A 22203-nucleotide genomic window follows, 5' to 3' on the forward strand; every position below is an offset into this window, starting at 1 on the left:
CCAAGCTGGCCTTGGGCACTTCCAGGGGCAGCCACAGCTTCTCTGGCAATCCCTTCCCAATATCCCATCTAAACCTTGCCCTCCTTCATCTCCAAGTGGCAGACACAGACCATTGTGTCTGTTTTGCCTTCCCCACTGCCCTGCACACCCACCTGAGGCTGCTGCCCATCCAGTGCCACCCTTGCCATGACAGGAACAACTTTTACCATGCAAACTTGTTCCAAGCTGGCCTTGGGCACTTCCAGGGATTCAGGGGCAGCCACAGCTTCTCTGGGAATCCCTTCCCAATATCCCATCTAAACCTTGTCCTCCTTCATCTCCAAGTGGCAGACACAGACCATCGTGTCTATTTTGCCTTCCCCCCTGCACACTCACCTGAGGCTGCTGCTATTCCCAGAGGGAAGGGAAAATTCCCAATCCATGTGCCCTAAAGCTTTATCACTGCTCCCCAATGGTGTTTTGAGCCCAAGGCTGGGTTTGGGGTTTGCCACCAGCATTTTTGTTAATTAGGACATTCATTAGCAAGCAGAGCATCCCTGGATCTCAGCATCTGGCAGCTCTGCCGCTGTTTGGGGCATCCCAGGGACACAGTTTGTGTCATCCCAAGATATTCACCTCTGGATTAATTTTTGGGATGAAATGCCACAAAATCAGCCCCAAACCAGCCCCTTTCCCCAGCACATCCCATTTATGGATAATGCAGCATCTTTCCTGTTTATACATAACAATAAGAAGAATATTGGAATGACTCTGATGAGTTTTGGAGGTATTTTTCTGGAAACCCCCCCCAAAATATCAGGTTGCCAAGTAATTGAATTCCATGGGATCCATGTTTTGAGCCCAAGGCTGGGTTTGGGGTTTGCCACCAGCATTTCTGTTAATTGGAACATTCATTAGCAAGCAGAGCATCCCTGGATCCCAGAATCCTCAGATCTGGAAGTCTGAGCCCAAAATGAGGCAGCTCTGGTTCTGTTTGGGGCATCCCAGGGACACACTTTGTGTCATCCAAGATATTCACCTCTGGATTAATTTTTGGGATGAAATGCCACAAAATCAGCCCCAAACCAGCCCCTTTCCCCAGCACATGCCATTTATGGATAATGAAACAACATTCCTGTTTATACATAACAATAAGAAGAATATTGGAATGACTCTGATGAGTTTTGGAGTTTTTTTTCTGGAAACCCCCCCAAAATATCAGGTTGCCAAGTAATTGAATTCCATGGGATCCCATGGGGTTCCTGCTTTAAGGACTGCCTCACCCCACTCCTCCTTGAGCTCTGGCCAGCCAAGTTGCTGCATTATGACACAACTTGCTGTTTAGGGATCCCCCTCCATGTCTTGACCCTGGTGGCATTCACACTTTTCCCTTGGCATCCCAAGGTCTGAGCACATGGACCTTGGCCTTTATTCCATTTTTAGCCATTTTCAGAGCTCCTTTTCCCCCTAATTCCTGCAAGACATCAACACTAAACAAACCACTGAGTTTAAAACCCCACAATCTCCTTTAATTTATGATTTTCCTCAATTAAAAAAACCACTTTGACTTTCCTATCGGCGCTTGCTCCGTGATGAAAATTCCCAACCTGGAGAATATCCAACACTCGAGCTCCCAGAGTTGTAGATGATATTAAAAACAAGGTGGGAAGAAAGCTGCACATTTTTTTTTTCATCCCCCAAAAGCATCTTCAGGCAGTGAGATGAACTGGAAGAGCCTCTGAACTCCCTGAGGAGGCAGGGATGGAGCTGAAGATGGGTGGTGGAACAGAGGGTGTGTGGAACAATTCCTGTGGGATTTTCTCTGTGTCTGCAGCTGCAGAGAGGAGGGAGAGGCTCCTTGGATGTGATTCCAGCTGGGCTGAGGGTGGAGGTGTCACTGAGGCTCAAATCACCTCATTCCACCCCTTATCCCACTTCATTCCACCCCTTATCCCACCTCATTCCACATCTCCCACTGTCCCAGGACTTGGGCACTTCCAGGGATCCAGGGGCAGCCACAGCTCCTCTGGGAATTCCATCCCAGCCACGAATTTCTTCCCAATATCCCATTTATCATCCACTCCTTGTCCCAAATTCCTCCCCCTGCTGAAACACATCCCACACAAAATGGACACTGAAATTTCAGAGGTTTAAAAATCCCACACACCCTTTCATTGTGAGATGAACTGGAAGAGCCTCTGAACTCCCTGAGGAGGCAGGGATGGAGCTGAGGCTGGGTTTGGGCTCCCCAGAGGGTGTGTGGAACAATTCCTGTGGGATTTTCTCTGTGTCTGCAGCTGCAGAGAGGAGGGAGAGGCTCCTTGGATGTGATTCCAGCTGGGCTGAGGGTGGAGGTGTCACTGAGGCTCTGGGATATTCCCAAAAAACCTTGGCTGGGTGTGAAACAGGTCAGTGACAGCAGAGAATTGTGGATTATGGAATGGGCTGGGGGATAAGGGGACTTGAAATCACCTCATTCCAGCCCTTATCCCACCTCATTCCATCCATTATCCCACCTCATTCCATCCATTATCCCACCTCATTCCACCCCTTATCCCACCTCATTCCACCCCTCTCATTGTCCCAGGGTGCTCCAGGGATCCAGGGGCAGCCACAGCTCCTCTGGGAATTCCATCCCAGCCAGGAATTCCATTCCCAATATCCCATTTATCACCCACCCCTTGTCCCAAGTGCCTCTCCCTACTGAAACACATCCCACACCAAGGGGACACTGAAATTTCAGTTTAAAATTCCCACACACACTTTCAGTGTCTCCCATTTGGGAAAAAAACCACATTGGACATGGAGAAAGGTGCCTGAAAGTCCTTAAGAAATGACAGCAAAGCACAAATTGGGAAAATCCACCCAATTCCAGGATATCTTTGGCTACAGCACCAGCCCCAGCTTTGCACCACAATTCCTGGGATTTACCCCCTCAGAAAAGCAGGAAACACTTCAGGAATCCCAGCCAGGAATTCCATTCCCAATATCCCATTTATCACCCACCCCTTGTCCCAAATTCCTCTCCCTGCTGAAACACATCCCACACCAAGGGGACACTGAAATTTCAGTTTAAAATTCCCACACTTTCAGTGTCTTCCATTTGGGAAAAATCCAGATTGGACATGGAGAAAGGTGCCTGAAAGTCCTTAAGAAATGACAGCAAAGCACAAATTGGGAAAATCCACCCAATTCCAGGATACAGCACCAGCCCCAGCTTTACACCACAATTCCTGGGATTTCCTTTAAATTTCAGATTTTCCTCAATTAAAAAGCCTCAGAAAAGCAGGAAAACACTTCAGGAATCCCAGCCAGGAATTAGGGATGTCTCTGAACAGAGAGCACTGGATCCCAGCTGCACCCAGCCCAGCATTTTGTCCATGATACACAAAATAATAATAATAATAACACATAGATAGAGAAAAATCCCAGTGGATTATTTGCTCTGGTGTCTAAATAGCAATATCTGAGGTTTTGAAAGGATTTGTCATGGATGCAACTGGACACAGCTCTGCTTCCCAGAGGATTTTACACTTTCTGGCAGGAAGAATGGAGCAGGTGCACAAAATTCAACCAAAAAATGACCACAAAATTCAACCAAATGTGACCACTAAATTCAACCAAATATGACCACAAAATTCAACCAAATATGACCAAAAAAATTCAACCAAATATGACCACAAAATTCAACCAAATATGACCAAAAAAATTCAACCAAATATGACCAAAAATTCAACCAAATATGACCACTAAATTCAACCAAATATGACCACCAAATTCAACCAAATATGACCAAAAAAATTCAACCAAATATGACCACTAAATTCAACCAAATATGACCACTAAATTCAACCAAATATGACCACTAAATTCAACCAAATATGACCAAAAAATTCAACCAAATATGACCACTAAATTCAACCAAATATGACCACTAAATTCAACCAAATATGACCACTAAATTCAACCAAAAAATGACCACAAAATTCAACCAAATATGACCACTAAATTCAACCAAATATGACCACTAAATTCAACCAAATATGACCACTAAATTCAACCAAATATGACCACAAAAATTCAACCAAATATGACCACAAATTCAACCAAATATGACCACTAAATTCAACCAAATATAACCACTAAATTCAACCAAATATGACCACAAAATTCAACCAAATATGACCACAAAATTCAACCAAATATGACCACTAAATTCAACCAAATATGACCACAAAATTCAACCAAATATGACCACCAAATTCAACCAAATATGACCACTAAATTCAACCAAAAAATTACCAAAAAATTCAACCAAATATGACCAAAAAAGCACTTCAGGTTTCTTTTAATCACCCTGAGCTCCAGAATTGCAGCAGCACCATTCCCACCTGCCTGAATAATGTGGATTTTTTAGGATGTGGATTCATCAATCCCATGGATCTACCAGGTAATTCAAGCCCAATTTTGGGATAATTCAGACAACCAGACTTCCTAATCCTTCAGATTTCCAGCAGAATCTTCCCAAGTGCTCTTTAGAGATCAAAATTTGGACATTATTCTCCATCACCATCAGCTTCCTGCTAAAACAGTGCTACAAAGAGCAATTATTGCCTTAAAATTTGAAATATTAATAAAAAGGAACTCCTGACAAACCCCAAAAAGTGAGATTTAAAAAGCTGTTCCTGACCTACCCCAAAAGCCAAGATTTTAATAAAAAAAGTTTCCTGAAGCACCCAAAAATGGGAGATTTTATAAAAAGCAATTGATGGCCTGCCCCAAAATTCAAGATTTTCATAAAAATCCATTCTTGACACACCCCAAAATTTGTGATTTTAATAATGAAGCTCCCCCAGTACAAGTTTTAGCCTAAAACTCTATTTCCTCTGACTGACTAAACATAATTACAGTTCAGACATTCTGCAGGGCCCAGGAGATGTAAATATATAGGTTAAACATAGTTAAAATTCCACATCCTACTTAATTGCAGGCATTTTCCACGGAACAAAACGAGCTTTTATCTTCACTTTTTAATTATTAATAACCACGAACAATTGTCACCACCTTTCAACAATAACCCTGGCCTGAGAAGGAGATATTTCTCCCCAAATTTCCACAGGCACTGGGGCAACAAGAAGCAATTTTGGGAGGATTTTGGGGCGATTTTGGGGTGATTTGGGGGCGATTTCGGGGCGAGCAGGCCCTGAGCCTCCACCCTACCTGGATAGGGATTAATGGCAGCAATTAGCAGGATTTTTGTGGGGTTGCCAAAGCGCTGAGAGGGACCAGCAGGATCTCTGAGAGGGATTCCCAGGATCTGGAAGCCCCAGGAAGAGGGAGAACGCCTGGATCCGGCCGACTCAGCTGAATCATAATGGCTGCATTGCCATTACCTTTCCCGAACAAGGCCAACCTAAACACAGGCAGCTGCCTGGGATTTAGCAGATTTACAGACAGCACCGGCCACTCAGCCTGCCTGGAGACCTACAAATCACCACACCACATGCAGGGCTCCGGGAACACCCCGGATCCCCCCCAAATCTGGGAGCATTTTGGGATGATTCCCATTAAAAACAAAACCCCTCCCACCGTGGAGCTTCCCCGAGCCTGAGGGGCCTCCACGCTCCGGATCCCCTTTCCCTGGGTTTGAGGTTATTAACATCAAACATGTGATCGGCCACATGACAGGCTAAAGGCTAAAAAGGAAAAAAAAATAAATAAATATATAAATGAAGGAATAAATAAAAAACGGCTTGGACACACATCCAGAGGGGAAGGGAGGGATGGCAGCGTGGTGGGTACAGCTCCATGGCCGGGGATTACAAGCATTGCTGGGAAATCTGCTGCTTTCCAGCGGCCCGGAATGATGGAAGCCATGGCGGGAGGAGGTTTAATAACGGGGTGATTGTGTAACTTGGAGCCTCCCGGCGAAAGTTGAGGCACCCAGTGGATGTTCCTGGTGCATGGGGACGAGGATGGCACCGGATCAATTAGGGCAGCGAAATGTGCATCCCCCCCAGCCTCCTCCTCCTCCTCCTCCCGATCCAGGAGTTTCTCCGCTAACGTATTTCTCTCCTCATTAACTGCTTCGGTGTCTTCTGCTCTTTCCAAAATAGTACCTACTATAACGGGGCCGCAGAGGGGGCCAGCTGGCACCGGCCGCAGGGCATCCAGACACGGAGCAGGGATTTGGGGGAGGAAAGGCACGGGGGGCCGGCCTGGATCAGGGCAGGGAGGGCTCTCATCCCCCTGCTCCCCCAGATCCTCAGGGGAACCCCAGTTCCACCCACAGCACCCCAGTCTTGGGGGGGTGATGAGGCCCAGGCCAGGATGGGGATTCCCTCCATGCCACAAACGGGATGTCCCCTGCTGTCCCCCCCCCCACCCTTGGCACTGCTGTGCCCCCATCCCACAGAATGGAGGGAGGGGGCTGCATCCTCTTGGAACAGGGAGGGCCAAAAATGTCCCCCTCACCCCTCAGTGCAGGTGCCCCCCAGCTCTTCTGCAGAGGTTTCTGCCTGAACAGGAGGTGTCCCCCCCAGCTCGACCCCCCCATCAGGGCTCCCCTTTATGGGGGCTGCTCCAGGCCTCCCCCTGCGCTCTCTCTTGGGGATGACCCCCCAAACCATGCTCTCCCCCTGATTTTCCAGCCTCCCCACAATCTCCTCCCACTCAGGGGATGATCCCCCCCCAAACCAGAGTCATCCTCAACGGGGGTCACCCATCAGAACACCCCCTCCTCACTGCTCCAGGCATCCCCAGCCCCCAAAGCCCTCCTTTAACGGGGCTGCCCCTCCAGAATACCCCCCAAAATCACGCTGCCCTCGCCCTTCCTCGGTTCTCCCCCACCCTGGGGACCCCCCCTCAAACCAGGCTCTCCCTCCATTAAAGGTTCCCCTCACCCAAACCAGCTCCCCCTCCATTAAAGGTTCCCCTCACCCAAACCAGGCATTCCCCTCCCTTTCTCCGGGTTTCCCCAGACGGGGGGGCTCCGCTAACCTGGGGACCCCCCCAAACCAGGCATACCCCCATATTTCTGGGGAATATCCCCCTAAACCAGGCTCCCCCTCCTCCCATATCACGTTCCCTCCCTCTCTTTTCTCCGGGCTCCTCCAACCTGGGGACCCCCAAAATGAACCGCCCTCCTTTCTCCGGGCTCCCACACTTTGGAGGAGCTCCCCTTTAACCACGCTCCCTCCCATAAAATCACTCTTCAACCCCCTCTTTTTTCCGGCCTCCCCCAAACCATGAGCCCCCCCATAAAGCAGGCAGATTCCCCTCCCCTTTCTCGGGGCTCCCCCAGCTTGGGGACCCCCCCACACCTCGCTCGCCCCCCGTTTCTCGCGGCCCCCCTCCGCCGAGCCCCCCCCGCGCCCCCCGCGCAGGCAGGGGGCGCCCTCGCCGCCCCCTCACCCTTGACGATGCGCTCGGTGGTCGGCAGCTTGTTGTGGCCGCGCCCGGACATGGTGGCGGTGGCGGCGGCGGCACCGCTGCCCGCCGTGCCCCGCTCCGCTCCCGTCACCCGGAGCGGGGGCCGCGCGGGTGCTCCCGGCGGACCCGCTGGGCTGCCCCGGCAGCGGCGGCTCCGCGGCGCTGCGCTCCCCCCGTCCCGCCCCCGCCGCCGCCGCCACACCGCCCTCCGCCCTCTGGCCCCCCCCACGCCCGCGCCTGCGCCACGCCCGCCCCGCCCCGCCCGCCATCTTGGAGGGGAAGGGGGCGTTGCTAAGCAACGGGGGGGGCAACATGGCGGCGGCGCTGAGGGTGCTTGGCACTGCCCTCGGGCACAGCTTTGCTGGGGAATATCCCCTAAACCAGGCTCCCTTCGCTGGGAGGGACTGTGAGGATCAGCCAATGCCGCCCCTGCTGTGGGCAGGGACAGCTTACACTATCCCAGGGTGGCCTTGGACACTTCCAGGGATCCAGGGGCAGCCCCAGCTTCTCTGGAGATTTTATCCCATCCCCTCGCCACCCTCACAAGCAGGAATTCCTCACCAGTATGCCATCCATCCCTGCCCTCTGGCAGTGGGAGTCCCAAGTTTCCTCCTGAAACACATCCAGGAGGTTCCCACATAAAGCGGACACTGACATTTCAGGGGTGTAAAATTCCCACACGCTTTTTCAATGTCTTCCATTTGGGAAAAAAAACCAGACTGGAGATGGAGAAAGGTGCCTGAAAGTCTATAAGAAAGGACTTTCCTTCCCAAAATCCCATCCATCCCTGCCCTCTGGCAGTGGGAGCCATTCCCTGTGTCCTGTCCCTCCATCCCTTGTCCCCAGCCCCTCTCCAGCTCTCCTGGAGCCCCTTCAGGCCCTGTGAGGGGCTCTGAGCTCTCTCTGGAACTTTCTCTTCTCCCTTGGGCACTTCCAGGGATGGAGCAGCCACAGCTCCTCTGGAATTCCATCCCAGCCCCTCCCCTCCCTCATTCCTCCCAGAAATCCCACCCCAATCTCACTTTTCCCAGTTCGAAGCCATTCCCTGTGTCCTGTCCCTCCATCCCTTGTCCCCAGTCCCTCTCCTGGAGCCCCTTCAGGCCCTGGCAGGAGCTCTGAGCTCTCCTGGATCCTTCCCTTCCCCAGCTGAACAACCCCAGCTCTCCCAGCCTGGCTCCAGACAGAAAATTTCTGAGGGAAACACAAAATAGACACGATGGTCTGTGTCTACCACTTGAAGATGAAGGAGGGCAAGGTTTATATGGGATATTGGGAAGGAATTCCTGGCTGGGATGGAATTCCCAGAGAAGCTGTGGCTGCCCCTGGATCCTTGGGAGTGCCCAAGGTCAGGATGGAGCAACTTTGGATAATAAAAAGTGTCCCTGCCATGGCAGGGGTGGCACTGGATGGACTTTAACCAACCCAAACCATTCCAGGAATTCCATGACCCCATCCTGCAGCGTTTTCTGAGGTAACAGCTCAGAATTCAGCAAAAAAAGGAGAATTTTGCAGCAGAAAAGAGCCCACCCAAAGCCCCCCTGGAAGTGCTGATGAGCAGGAGCAAGTCCAACGCTTACCGTGACCTTCCTTGCTTAATAAAACATTATTTTTTTTTTTAATAAACCACCTCAGAATATCAAGATTTGGTTTCTTTAGCTGCAACAGGGTTTCTAAAAATTGAGTTTGCTGCTCAGAGCTGGCAGATGGGGGGGAAATGGTGTAGAAAAAGGCAAAAAAGGAGAAGTAGAACGGCAAAGTTTGGTTTGTTTTTTTTTTTTTCGCTAATGGAGGGTAGGAAAACAAGGACACAAACACTGCCAGGAGCCTGGCTAGTGTAAGCTGGGGACAAATCCAGCATCCCACACCTCCCAGCCAAACCAGGGTTCGGAAATATATTTCAGAAAAATAAAAAAAAAAAGAAAAGAATATATATAAATAATGAAGGGTTTTTGGAGCCGCAAAGGCCGTGCCATGCGGGCAGGCTGGGGGTTGTCAGTGCCACCTCCTGTCAGCCGCGCCGCACTGCACAGCCAGGGAAATCCAGCTGGAAAAGCGGGATTGCATCACCCAGCCCCGCTCCAAACCTTCCCCTTGGAAAAATCCTGAGCCAGCAGCGCTGCCACCCCTCTGTGAAAAATGCATGTATTTTATCATTGGCTTTTTGCAAATATTAAAATGAATATAATATGTGTTGTGTTAGAAAGCAATGCTGCATTAATTTTCTTAAGTACTGTGTTAAATATAGTTTTAGGTTATAAAAATTGTTAAAATAGAAACTGTGCTATGTAAGATGCTTTGCTTCAAAGAAAGGACTTGCAGCGAGACAGCAGCCACAGGACACCTAAATCTTTCAGAGAAAAAGAATTTATGGCCTTCTTATCAGAAGAAACGAACTTCTTCCCAGACCAGACAGAATCCTGTGTTTGAATGGAATTTATGCATCGTGGATGAGATGTATGAATATGCAACGGGCTGTTGTTCTTAAGGGTTAATCCTTTGTTAATGGGGGTCCTTTTTTGGGCTTGTGCTGCCCAGAAAAGGTACCCGGACGTCCATAACTCTTTGTTTTTATTGTCTCATATTGTCTTAATTCAATTTGTCCAAATTGTTATGACTCTAATTGTGTTACTATTTTAATAACTATTTTATTACTATTAAACTTTTAAAAATTTTAAAAACAAGTGATTGGCGTTTTTCACACCTCCAACCCCAGCAGCAGCGAGAGGATTTCACTGCCCAGCACGCCTGCGACCCTCCGTCATTACAGAATATATTTTATTTATGGAATTTTACAAATATCTGTACAACTCACGTGACATTTAAGTTAACGCTCTTTGTTTCTCTCCTACAACACCTGAGTTATAATTTGAAATACTGAGATGGAACTCGAGGGGAAGGAGACACGGATGAAAATCCACGAGGGGCTGGGTTTGGGTGGGTTCCCATCCCTTTCCCACTGGCAGGTGCCAGCCTGCCCTGGGGGAACAGGAGCTCTCTCTCCTTGGTGGCAGCCTCGATTCTCACCCCAAATAATCCCAAATTTCTGGGGTGCCTGCCCAGGGGGAACAGGAGCTCTCCTTGGTGGCAGGGCAGCCTCAATTCTCACCCCAAATAATCCCAAATTTCTGGGGTGCCTGCCCAGGGGGAATAGGAGCTCTCTCTCCTTGGTGGCAGCCTCGATTCTCACCCCATAATCCCAAATCTTTGGGTTGCCTGCCCAAGGGAAACAGGAGCTCTCCTTGGTGGCAGGTCAGCCTTAATTCTTCCCCAAATCCCAAATCTTTGGGTTGCCTGCCCAAGGGGAACAGCAGCTCTCTCCTTGGTGGCAGGACAGCCTCAATTCTCACCCCAAATAATCCCAAATTTCTGGGGTGCCTGCCCAGGGGGAACAGGAGCTCTCCTTGGTGGCAGGGCAGCCTTAATTCTTCCCCAAAATCCCAAATCTTTGGGTTGCCTGCCCAGGGGGAACAGGAGCTCTCTCTCCTTGGTGGCAGCCTCAATTCTCACCCCATAATCCCAAATTTCTGGGGTGCCTGCCCAGGGGGAACAGGAGCTCTCCTTGGTGGCAGGGCAGCCTCAATTCTCACCCCAATCCCAAATCTCCAGGTTGCAGATTCCCCAGGAAACAGGGATAAACTGGAAACGAGGAGATGGCAGAGTTGTGATCCCCACAGTGAATCCTGCCGGCTCTGAGAACACCAAGCCCTGCTCTGTGCCACCTCCCAGCTCTTGGGGACCTTCCAGGCACTGTCCAGAGGGGACAAACCCCCCATTGCCCCCTGTCCTCCCCCACAGAGGCTTTTCCAGCAGCTCTGCCAGCCACGTGGTGTTTTCCAAGTGCTTCCTTGAGAGAGAGCAGAGGGCACCTGTGCCAGGGAAAGGACTCAGATTTTCCACATCAACTCAGTCAGCTGGGGCTGCTGCTCTCTCAAGCAAGGAAAAAGTGTTTCCAATGGCCCTTTGGTGCTGGAACCTGCAGCACAGGGAATGCCTGCCAGGTGATAAATGACTGCCCCAGGCAGCACAGGCCACGCTGCTCTGCTCCAGTGGGAAAAGTGACTTCTGGGGACAATCCACAAGGGACACCACAGGGGACAAAGCAGAGCCTGTCTCTCCTTGAGGGAATCACCCGAGGACTGTGTGACACCTTCAGGTGATCCCAAAAAGGCTCCCTGCTCCTCCAGAATTGATATTTAGGTTTTGGGGTGCAGGACAAAGCCAAAATCCAGGGGTGCTGAGGGGACAAATGCCCAGACTAGAAAAGCCACCGAGTGCAGGTGATGATCCATGAGGATCCTGGCAGTGCCACAGGGCACGGGCTCGGTGACAGCTGTTGGGAGCTTAGGAACAACATCACCCAGCTGGGAACTACAGGAATTCAGGGATTACAGAGATCCAGCCAGGGCACAACGCTGCCAGGGGTGCTGAGCCTGTGCCAGGGCCCTCTGTCTGAGATGGGCAGGAATAACACCTGGCACAGCCTCAGGTTTGCTTTCCTCACGGGGCAAAGGGAAGGTGTGAGAGCCTCAGCTCCAGCATGGTGCCACCACCCTGTCACACCCCACACACCGGCACAGGCGGGCAGAGAAGGAAGACACTTCACAAACACCTGCACCTCTCCTCCATCCCAATCCAGCACCAAACCACGAGGGATTCCCCTGAATCCACACGGCCACAAGCTTACACCAGGTACAGGACGAGGGGGGAAAAGGGGTGTGAGGGAACCTCAAGCAACACAGGTGGGGTGGACAACCTTATCAATATGATAATAAGTAATTCACCTAGTGAATCTGGAACGCCAGCCCGGAGGCAGAGCTGGGGGGTGCCTGGAACACCCTTCTCTGGCTACTCCCTAAGGCTGGGAACACACAACCTAAAGAGGTTCACAGTCTGAGTTTTGCTTTTAAAAACACCCCCCACCCCACCCTGAACCTTAGCACTGTTTAAAAACTGGTGGCTGTTCCTGGGTGTCACCATGAGCTTGGACACAGCCTGAAGAGAAATCCCTGGGCTGGAGCCTGCGGCAGGGCAGGGCTCTGCTCTCATCCCCTTCTGGAGGAGGAGCTGGGCTTTGTCCCTCATTCCAGCTGCATGGACTGAAGGGAGGGTCAGGGCATCCTGGCAGGCTTCTCCCAGGAGCCCAAGTGTCACTCCAAGCCAGTTTGGTGTGCTCTGCTCTGAGCACTGACACCCAAAATGTGCTTTGAAACCCCTGCCCTCTTCACCCCACTCTTGCCAGGGCATTGTCCAAGCTGAAACGGAGCAAAAGCAGTTGGATGATGGTGACATCCTCCTCATCCTCAGAGAGCACAGCTGTGGGGAACGCTCTGAGAAGGGTCTGTCCCTGTCTGTCCCCATCACACACCCCCAGAGGGGTCAGGACAGCCTCATGTGCCATGGGAATGCTCCAAGCACCATGGCTGGAGCAGCTCCTGTCTCCCCATTCCATCCTTCCTGGGAGAGGCGAGGAGAGAAGGGATATGACACTGGACAAAGTCAGGTCAGTCCTATGGGAAGGGGAATTCCACTCCCCTCAGCCTTAAACCAGCAGAAAATCCATGGAATAGCTTTCAAAGCAACGTCTCTCCTGTAGTGTGACGTCAGTGCCCGCACAGGTACCGTCGTATGTTTGCAGCAGGAAAAGGAAAGAAAAATAACAAAAAAAAAGAAAAAACCATCCCCCCCCCCCCAAAAAAAACCATGGAAAAATTGGATCAGGGCTGCAGCTCGGGCTGGTCCTACCCTATCTGGATCTGCCCCGAGTACATGGTGAGCAGCACCATGATGGTGAAGCCCGTGAGCAGCCCCGCGTTCTGGATGGCGAAGGTGATCAGGGCGCTGCCGTTCTGCTCATCCTCCCGGCTCACCTCGTTCATCTCAGGGAACTGCAGGGGGAAACATTGGGGTGGAGGGCTCAGTGACAGCCCCATCCTTCCTCAGCAAACACCCACCAGCCTCCCATCCCAGGGATTTCAGCCAAAGCAGAGATATCTGCATGTGCCAAGGGGACAGAGCAAACCCCGCCGTGCCTGCAGGCTGAGAGCAAGCAGAGCTTTTCCTAGGAAAAAATCCCAGGGCTCAGGGTTCCAGGCTCAGGATTTGGGGCTCAGGATTTACCATGTCAGCCAGTGCTATGTACAGGAACATCCCTCCAGCCAGAGCAAAGATCCAGTTGGCAGAGAAGTGGCTGCCGGCCACGATGCCGAAGGCCAGGCCCACGTAGCAGCAGCAGGCAGAGATGAAGTTGAAGAAAAGTGCCTGGCGAATGGTCATCCCAGCATTGAGCAGGATCACAAAGTCCCCTGAGGGAGAAGAAGGTGGGAGGATGAGGAGAGAAGGGCTGTCAGCAGCACTGGGACAGCACCAACTTGAACTCACAGAAACCCGGAATATCCCGAGCTGGAAGGGACACAAAGGATCAGAGTCCAACCCCTGGAGTGCACAGAACACCCCAAACATCACAGCATGTGCCAGCTCAAGTGTGGGCTCCCCTTGGCTGCTGGCACTGGGCACTGACCATCACACTGCCCCTAAATTCAGACATTCACACCCAAACCTGCCTCACTGACCATTGCACTACTCCTAAATTCAGACATTCACAACCACACCTGCCTCTCTGACCATTCCACTACTCCTAAATTCAGACATTCACACCCAAACCTGCCTCTCCTTCACTGACCATTCTACTACTCCTGAATTCAGACATTCACACCCACACCTGCCTCTCTGACCATTCCACTACTCCTAAATTCAGACATTCACACCCAAACCTGCCTCTCTGACCATTCCACTACTCCTGAATTCAGACATTCACACCCACACCCACCTCCCTCCTCATCTGCCCCTAAATTTGGACATGCACACCCAAACTTGCCTCCCACTCACTGACCACAGCTCTGTCCCTAAACCCACACACTCACACCCAAACCCCCTTCCCCTCCACTGACCTCTCCAAATTCAGCCAGTCCCATCCAAACCCACCTCCCCTCCACTGACCACTCCAAATTCAGACATTCCCACCCAAACCCCCTTCCCCTCCACTGACCTCTCCAAATTCAGACAGTCCCACCCAAATCCCCCTCTGACCTCTCCAAATTCAGACATTCCCAACCAAACCCGCCTCCCCCTCCCAAACCAACGAGGTGTTGAGGGTTTTTTTTTGTCTTCAGATGCCTCCATCTAAATTTAAATCTCAGACATCATATTACCTCGTTATTTTTAGAGCGGCGATTACTCAGAGCAGCTTCCAGCCCTCCCTCTCCCCCCTCTCAGCAGCATCACTGTTTATTCCACCCCAAATCTGCTTTTCTGGATGGACAAAGGACAGACTCCAGAGCAAGCAGGAGCAGGGGCAGTCCCAAGGAGTCACATACCCAGCTCGTGTGGGAACTCCTCACACAGGATGGCCACGGAGGTGCTGATCCCTTGGAAAACAGACACGGTGAAGGAGGCGCCGATGGCCAGGCCGTCGATGAAGTTGTGGAGGCCGTCACTGAGCGTGATCATCCAAGCCAGAGTGCCAATGTCCGAGTACCTCACCTCCTTCAGCCAGTAGCACGCGCTCTGGGAGGCCTGCAGGTCCTGCCACAGCACCCCAAAATGGACATCAGCACCCAAATCCCTCCTCCAGATAGGAAAACCACCCCATTAATCATTAAACCGGCACAGTGGAGCTGTTTGGTCCTGTCACAGACGTCTTTTATGGAAAATCCTTTCCTTAGGATTTTTCCTCCTGAGAAGCTGGGAGGCCTCAGGAACAAAATGTAAACAATGGTTATCTGCTGCTGTGGAATCCAACAGGTGCATCTGGGATTGGTCTCATGTGGTTGTTTCTAATTAATGCCCAATCACAGCCCAGCTGCCTCTGACTTTCTGTCCGAGCCACAAACCTTTGTTATCATTCTTTCTTTTTCTATTCTTAGTCAGCCTTCTGATGAAACCTTTTCTTCTATTCTTTTAGTATAGTTTCAATGTAATATATATAATAAAATAATAAATCAGCCTTCTGAAACATGGAGTCAGATCCTCATCTCTTCCCTCACCCTCAGACCCCTGTGAGCACCATCACAGGTCCCACCACACACAGAGAATTTGGGCTGCAGAACTGGTTTTAACTGATTTGGTCACAATGCCACGGCATGAGGCGCTCACCTGGACAGAGAGGGAGCCCACCACAGCCTTCTCATCCCCCGAGGGGGGCTTGCACTCCAGGTCACTGGTGATGTGTGGGATCATGTGGTCCAGGTCCCCATTCTGCAGCTTCTCTGTGACCCCCTCCTCCCGGTCCTTCTTGGAGGGCAGAGCCTCGGGGCCGTAGTGGCTGTGCCCGTGGTGGTGCTGTGGGATCAGGGGATTCAGGGCTGGCACTCATCTGATATTCCTGCTCTTTCCCACCCTGCCATGCTGATATTCCTGCTCTTTCCTGCCCCACTGCCCTGAAATTCCTGCTCTTTCCCACCCTGTCACCTCAATATTCCTGCTGTTTCCCACCCCTCCATCCCATTATCTCTGCTTTTTCCAACTCAGCCATCCCGTTATCCCTGATGTTTCCCACCTCACTATCCCAATATCTCTGCTGTTTCCCACCCCACCATCCTGAAATTCCTGCTGTTTCCCACCCTTCCATCACAAAATTCCTGCTGTTTCACACCCCACCATCCCAACACCACCATCCCAATTTCCCTGCTGTTCCCATCCCACCATCCCAAAATTCCTGCTCTTTCCCACCCTTCTATCCTGAAATTCCTACTGTTTCCCACCCCTCCATCCTGTTATCCCTGCTGTTTCCAACCCAGCCATCCCATTACCCCTGCGGTTTCCCATCCTTCCATCCCAAAATTCCTGCTGTTTCTCACCCCACCATGCCTGCTCTTTCCAACCCAGCCATCCTGTTATCCCTGTGGTTTCCCACCCCACCATCCCAATTTCCCTGCTGTTCCCGCCCCACCATCCCAAAATTTCTGCTGTTTCCCACCCCTCCATCCCAAAATTCCTGCTGTTTCCCACCCCTCCATCCCAAAATTCCTGCTGTTTCCCACCCCACCATCCCCTGCTGCCCCTCACCTGGTCCTTCTGCTTCAGGAGCATCTTCAGGATCTTCTCAGTGAAGAAGAAGAGGTAGAAGCCGCCGAACACCACAGCGGATTTGGAGACGTAATAATCTTCCTGAGGGTTGAATCCAAACGCCTGCAGGCAGGAGGGGACCCAGGAGAGGATGAGGAGCAGGCCCTGGCAGTGCCCTTCATCTGCCTTTGCCCCTGGGGTGACACTGGATGGGTGACACAGCTCTGAGCTCCCTCTGAGGAGCAGCTGCTTTGGGGACAAGCTCAGGAAACACCTTTCATCTCCCTCACTCCCTCCCTGAGGCATTGGATCCAGCACCTGCCAAAACCATTTGGGGACCTACCTCCAGGGCTAGAAAAAGTCAGAAAAGGCAACAAAACAAACCAGGGATCTCCCTGGAGCCATTCCCTTCCAAACTCCAGCTCTGAGGGGCTTGCAGCCCTCCATACCTCGCTCTGGGCTCCCCTCCGACGCCGCCTTCCCCTTGTCCAGCCAGAGAGAGACAGAAACAGCCCCAGAGAGAGAGAGAGAGAAAAGCACAGACCCGCCAGTCCTCTCCCTACCTCGGGAATGAGCTGGAAGAGGGCGTTGGAGTAGAGAGTTCCAATCGCCAGAGCTATGAAGTAGAGGAGCAGCCGCTTGTAAAATGTCTTCTTCATGAAGGGCACCACGCTGGCTCCCACCAGCGAGCACAGGGAGATGACGGAGACGCAGAGGAAACCGTAACCCCACACTGGCAGAGCCAAACCCACCCCAGGAGATGGGAGATGGGAAGGGAGGAGATCAACGTGGGGTTATGGGCAGGGGAGGAATCCACAGCGACAGCACAGAGAGAGGAGGGAGGGAGAGAAGAGGACATTCATTAGTGATTGTTGTTCATCTGGCGCCACCTCCACAGGGCGAACCCGGCGCTCGGCGGCTTTGGGAATCTCAGCTGAGTTTTCCAGCCAGGCCATGTCCCAGCCAGCCCCCAGCTCTGCTCCATGAGCCATTCCCAAGCCACAGAGTGCCAGGTCCCCCCAGCACCGTGTACACTCCAGCCCCATCCTGCAACCACAGCGCTCCGGGTGCTGGCAGGGCTGGAGGGTACCTCTGGCATTTCAATTCCTGGCAGATCAGGAATTAGAGGCGCATGGTTTTTATGTCCAGCAAATAAAAGTTGCAGTTGTGGAGCTGAAAAGCTTGGAAAAACATCCCACTGCCAGTACAGATGAAGCATTCACTGCCCAGCAGCAAACGGGCAACACCAGGGGGAAAAACCCACTGGAATTTTAAGGTTGGATGTGCCAAATCCAGCTCATGCTCTGAGGAGGCACCTGGACCATGTTCAAAGTTTTCCAATCCGGGTGGATTTATTCAGCTCCAGAACTGCGCAATTACAACACAATTAATTTGCGATATTTCTGTCGGTCCCATCAGAGCACCAGGATACCTCACGGAAGGCAGAACCCTTGTGGGAACACAGGGCTGGGAAATCAGGTAAGGGGGAAAAAAAAAAGGCAATTAAGGGATTTGTAAAAGTTGGCTGATTCCAGAGGAAGCCAGGCTGTTCTCTGTGCTTTTATATGGATATTTGATCATATTTTCATGGATATTTCACATTTTTTTCCCTCTGGCTCATGCCAGAAATGTGGCTGAGCACAGATGAACTCGTGGATGTCCAAAGCAGGAGCAAACAGCTTCTCCCGGCACATTCCCACTCCTCAGCCGTGGCATGGAGGACACTGAGGGTTTCCTGGTGCTCAGAGAGGTGAGAAAAGCCCTGTGCAGCCCCTTGAGCCAAGCCCTGAGCCTCGGGTGACGAGGGGTCGGATCGATTCGGCGGGGTGGAGGCAGAGAGGAGCCGCCCCCGGAGACGGGAGAGAGGCAGGGACGTTCTACCGCACCTCTGGGATGAGCTGGAAGAGCGCGTTAGAGAGCAGCGTGCCGATGGAGAGCGCGATGAAAAACAGCAGCACCCGGCTGAAAAAGGCCTTCTGGGAGCACGGCACGATGAGGACTCCGAGCAGGGAGGCCACGTTAATCATGGACACACTGAGAAAACCAAAGCCCCACACTGCGGAACGAGAAGAAACGAGGGCCAGACATTACCGAGGCTCTCGGAGAGCCCGGACCCGGGTGGGTGGAAAAGGCTCCAGGGCTGCTCCGGGTGCTCCAGCTGCGATAAAACCATCCTGGTTGGTGCAGGGAAGGTGGGAATGAAGCCAGGGGTTCCTCAGAAAAGGTTTTGCCCAGCCAGCCCCAGCGTGGGAGAAGCTGAGCTGTGCTCAGGGCTGATCCAAGACCTTGGGCAGCGTTGGCACAGGGGTGGGTGGGAGCTGGCTGAGCATCCACCGGCAGCTGGAGGCCAGCAGGTCCCTCCAGGTCACCCCCTCCCACCCAGGGAACCCCACAGCAGAGTCCCCTCCTCATCCAGCTATCCTGGAGGCACAGAGGTTATCCCAGAAAACCACACCACAGCATCATCCACAGCGAGGAGAACTCGGTCAGGACTGCCAGCTGCTGCAGGAGGGAACTCCCAGGAGTGGGAGCTGGCTGTTCCTCATGTCCCCAAGCTCCAGAACCAGGCAGTGCCTGTACCCCCACCCCCAGCACCCCAATTACCTTCAGCTGAGCTGGGCCTGCTCTCCTCTGTCTGCTCATTCTCCTCATTTTCCAGGTTTTCGGAGGCGCACGCCCCCGACTCCAGCTGCTGCAGGATGGTGGGGCAGAACTCCTTGAACTCGCTGTGCCCCACAGGGGAGCCCTCGCTCAGGTTGTGGATGGCAAAAAGCTCCACAGAGCTGAAGCACTGGGGGAGGGAAGGGACAGAAATGAGCCTTGAGACCCCCACAGCTCTGCAGGGAGATTTCAGGGAAGTTTTGGGGGAGGTTTTGGGGGGCTCCTCCTTACACGGGAGAGGTTGAGGCGCTGCTGAGGTGTTTGGGAGACATTGGCGTGTCCCACTCCCACATCCAGGCGGTTCAGCAGGGCCTTGAGCTGCTTCAGGCTCAAGGTCTGGCTCTCCCCGTAGCGCTGGAGCAGATCCTGCAGGAAGGAGGCAGCCGAGACGCCGGGGCCGTCCCTGCCCGCCCGGACCTGCGGGCAGGGGAGGAGGCAGAGCAGCAGGAGCAGGCAGCAGCTCCGGGGGCCCACGCTGGGGATCATGGTGCCTCTGGGATGCTGGGAGAGAAACCACACTGCTGTTGGCTGTGGCATTCCCAGCGCTCCAACCGCGGCTGCTCCACCCCACCGATGGATTTATCCTCAGGGAATGGGGGAATGGCACTGCAAACACCCGGATCCTACGGAGGATTCAGCATTTTTCCACAATCTTTCCATGCAAAACCACCCCCTCCTCCTCCTCCACCCTGAGCCACCCCAAGCCCCTCACTCACCCTGGGGGGCTGCCAGCACACGGCTCCTGGGGGCTCTCCAGCTCTGCAGCACCTCGGGCACCCTGGGAAGAGCAGGATGGTTGGGAAGCGGGCAGGGCTGTGCCAACACCCAGCTGTGCCAGTTCTGGAGGGGGGTGAGGAGTCACCCTCCAGGCCTGGCCACGCGTGGGTCCCCTCGGTGTCACCAACGCCGCAATGCCAGCGCTCGGAGGGACACGGCAGCCCCGGGGACAGAGGTGGCCTGTTCATTAGGTTATAATTTAACCAGGATAATTACCATGAACCGAGTGAGCTTCCCCGCTCTAACTGTAGGTGCCTTTATAGTGTTTGCCCAGAATCAATCCTTGCCCTCTCTGTCCCTTTCATTTGTGCCGGGAATTGATAAAAGAGGGGTGGCACGGCCGCGGGGTGCAAAGGAAGGGGCGCAGGAGAGGAGGGGACGCCAGGCACGACCTGCACGTCCACTTTGGGAGGCACCCAGGGGCCTGGAGCTCAGGCTGCCTTCCTGGGAAAGCTCCCCTGAAAGGTGGATGGCAAATTTAGGAGAAAATAAAAATGCAGCAGCCATCCCAGTCCCAATGTGGGGCTCCAGGTGAACCTCCTGATCCCCCTGGAGGGGCTCCCAACCCAGCCTTGGACACCTCACAGTGCCTGGCCTGTGCTGACAGCTCACAGGCTCCAGTCTCTTCCAAAAACCAGGACATTTTTGAGGCCCGGCCAAGCAATTGTTCCAAAAATAACCTGAGGCCAGGATTTCCACGCCGAGGGGCTGCAGGGATCTCGCAGGACCCCGCTCCCCATGCAGGACCTCAGTGCCCCTGAAGGCTCCCACATTCCCACAGGTTTTACCAGCTTACCACCACTTTGTGAGCTTTGTTCTCCGGGAGCTTTTAGCCTTCTCCTGCCAGGGCTTAGCTCGGATGCTTTGACTTAACCCCTCTCCTCCCAAAACGAGGGAGGGAGCCCATCCAGAGCCGTGCTGGGAACACTCTGCTGGGTGGGGGGACCCGAGGGACCCAGCGGGGCCAGACCCTTCCTCTTCCTCCCTATCCCAATCCACCTTTCCAGGTGGGCTCCGTGGGACATCCAGGCTGCCGGTGACACCCACAGGTGCTGGCACACAGCTCAGCGTGCCAAAGGTTTGTCCCGCTGGCTGCCCTTTCCAGCCTGGTGCTCCCCAAATCCCCGGTGCCACCGGGAGCCCTCCTGCTCCCTGCACACCGATGGAGCACACCGAGTGCCAAGGCACGCAGCTCTCCCCGCTGCCAAAACCCCTCCCGGGGGTTTCTCCCAAAGCCGGGCTCAGCCGGATACATCCAGGCTGGAAAACCGGACCTCAACTTTCCCCTCGCTGCCAAAGGAAAGGCAGGAAGGGCAGAGCCGGCCACAGGCTGCACAGGCTCGCTCCGTTTTAGGGCAAAACGAGGTGGAGGAGCCGCCCCTGAGGAAGAGAAGCGCCCAAAGAGGCACATCCCGGGGGGCTCCGACCTGCTGCAATCCCGGGGCAAAGCAGCACACCCAGCCCATCATCCCGGGACAAACCCAAAGAACAGCGAGCCTCGCCATCCCCACGGCCTGCTGCGACCCCCGCGGAGCCCCCCGGCCTCCTGCCCGCTACCTTCAAGGGCGTTCTCGCACCGGGATGCGCTCCGGGAGCCCGGAGCCAGCGCCTGACCTATTTTATTTATCGGGCTGGGGCACGGACACAGCGCTGCCACGCCGAGGGACGGCTGCCCGGGAGGGATGTGCCCGGGAGCGATGCCACGACAGCAGCACGCAGCTCCCGAGGCCGGGCAAGCCCTTCCCATCCCATCCCATCTGCCCGGAGCTCAGCGGTGCCGGCCGCAATCCGCGCATCCCCCAGGGTGACGCCGGGAACGGGAACCGCTGCCACGGCCGAGCATGACCCCGCCGACGTCAGCCCCGAAATCTGCGCAGGGATTGCCGCAAACCGGGGGGGTGCAGGGCCAGGCGGGACCCCGAATCCCAGCCCCGGAGCCGTCCCGGTGCTGCCGGCGCTCGGAGCCCGCGGGGCCTTCCGGGGCAGCCGCGCTCCACGTGTCCTGCGGCACGGAGGGCTCCGGAGGTTTTCCGTGCCCTGCGGCTGTCCCGGGGCTGGCAGCGGACCCGTTCCTGGGTCACCGACACCCTGGAGCCTCCGCACGCAGCCCTGTCCTTTCCTTGCCCGTGATCGCAGCGCCGGGCGGGCAGAGGGGCAGCGGCACAGGGACATCCCCCGGGCATCGCACCCCACAGGGACCCCCCAGTCCTGCCCAGTGCCCCCCGGGCCGGAGCTGCTGCTGCCGCCCGCTCCCTGCCCCATCCCAGCGCTCTCCCCATCCCACCGCCGCTA

General features: G+C 53.8%; 2 protein-coding genes across 3 annotated transcripts in view; both read right to left on the reverse strand.

Moving 5' to 3' along the window:
- PPP3CC (protein phosphatase 3 catalytic subunit gamma) overlaps positions 1-7539 on the reverse strand; it is a 55234-nt gene extending 47695 nt beyond the window's left edge. For both annotated transcript variants that reach the window (XM_058820161.1, XM_058820160.1), the window contains exon 1: positions 7393-7539. In XM_058820161.1, the coding sequence (XP_058676144.1) occupies positions 7393-7444 (52 nt within the window). In that variant the 5' untranslated portion in view covers positions 7445-7539. The remainder of the gene's footprint in view (positions 1-7392) is intronic.
- A 1833-nt stretch (positions 7540-9372) lies between these two features.
- Positions 9373-19969, reverse strand: SLC39A14 (solute carrier family 39 member 14). Its single transcript, XM_058820178.1, has 9 exons — positions 19851-19969; positions 19366-19635; positions 19078-19264; positions 18360-18529; positions 16474-16596; positions 15562-15747; positions 14784-14991; positions 13528-13712; positions 9373-13295 (listed from the first exon to the last, which is right to left on the reverse strand). The coding sequence occupies exons 2-9, from the start codon at positions 19618-19620 to the stop codon at positions 13149-13151; spliced, it is 1461 nt and encodes a 486-aa protein (XP_058676161.1). The 5' UTR covers positions 19621-19635; positions 19851-19969; the 3' UTR covers positions 9373-13148.
- Between the last annotated feature and the right edge of the window lie 2234 nt (positions 19970-22203).

This window comes from Ammospiza caudacuta, chromosome 26 (assembly GCF_027887145.1).
Source record: "Ammospiza caudacuta isolate bAmmCau1 chromosome 26, bAmmCau1.pri, whole genome shotgun sequence".
Classification (NCBI taxonomy): Eukaryota; Metazoa; Chordata; class Aves; order Passeriformes; family Passerellidae; genus Ammospiza; species Ammospiza caudacuta.

Bases quoted from the DNA above. Each gene is read 5' to 3' on its own strand.
- SLC39A14 (XM_058820178.1), bottom strand. From the start codon at position 19,620: ATGATCCCCAGCGTGGGCCCCCGGAGCTGCTGCCTGCTCCTGCTGCTC. The intron at 15,748-16,473 runs GTGAGGGGCAGC...CTGATCCCACAG, and splicing joins TCCTGAAGCAGAAGGACCAG to CACCACCACGGGCACAGCCA. The intron at 13,713-14,783 runs GTATGTGACTCC...CTTCTCCCTCAG, and splicing joins GGAGTTCCCACACGAGCTGG to GGGACTTTGTGATCCTGCTC.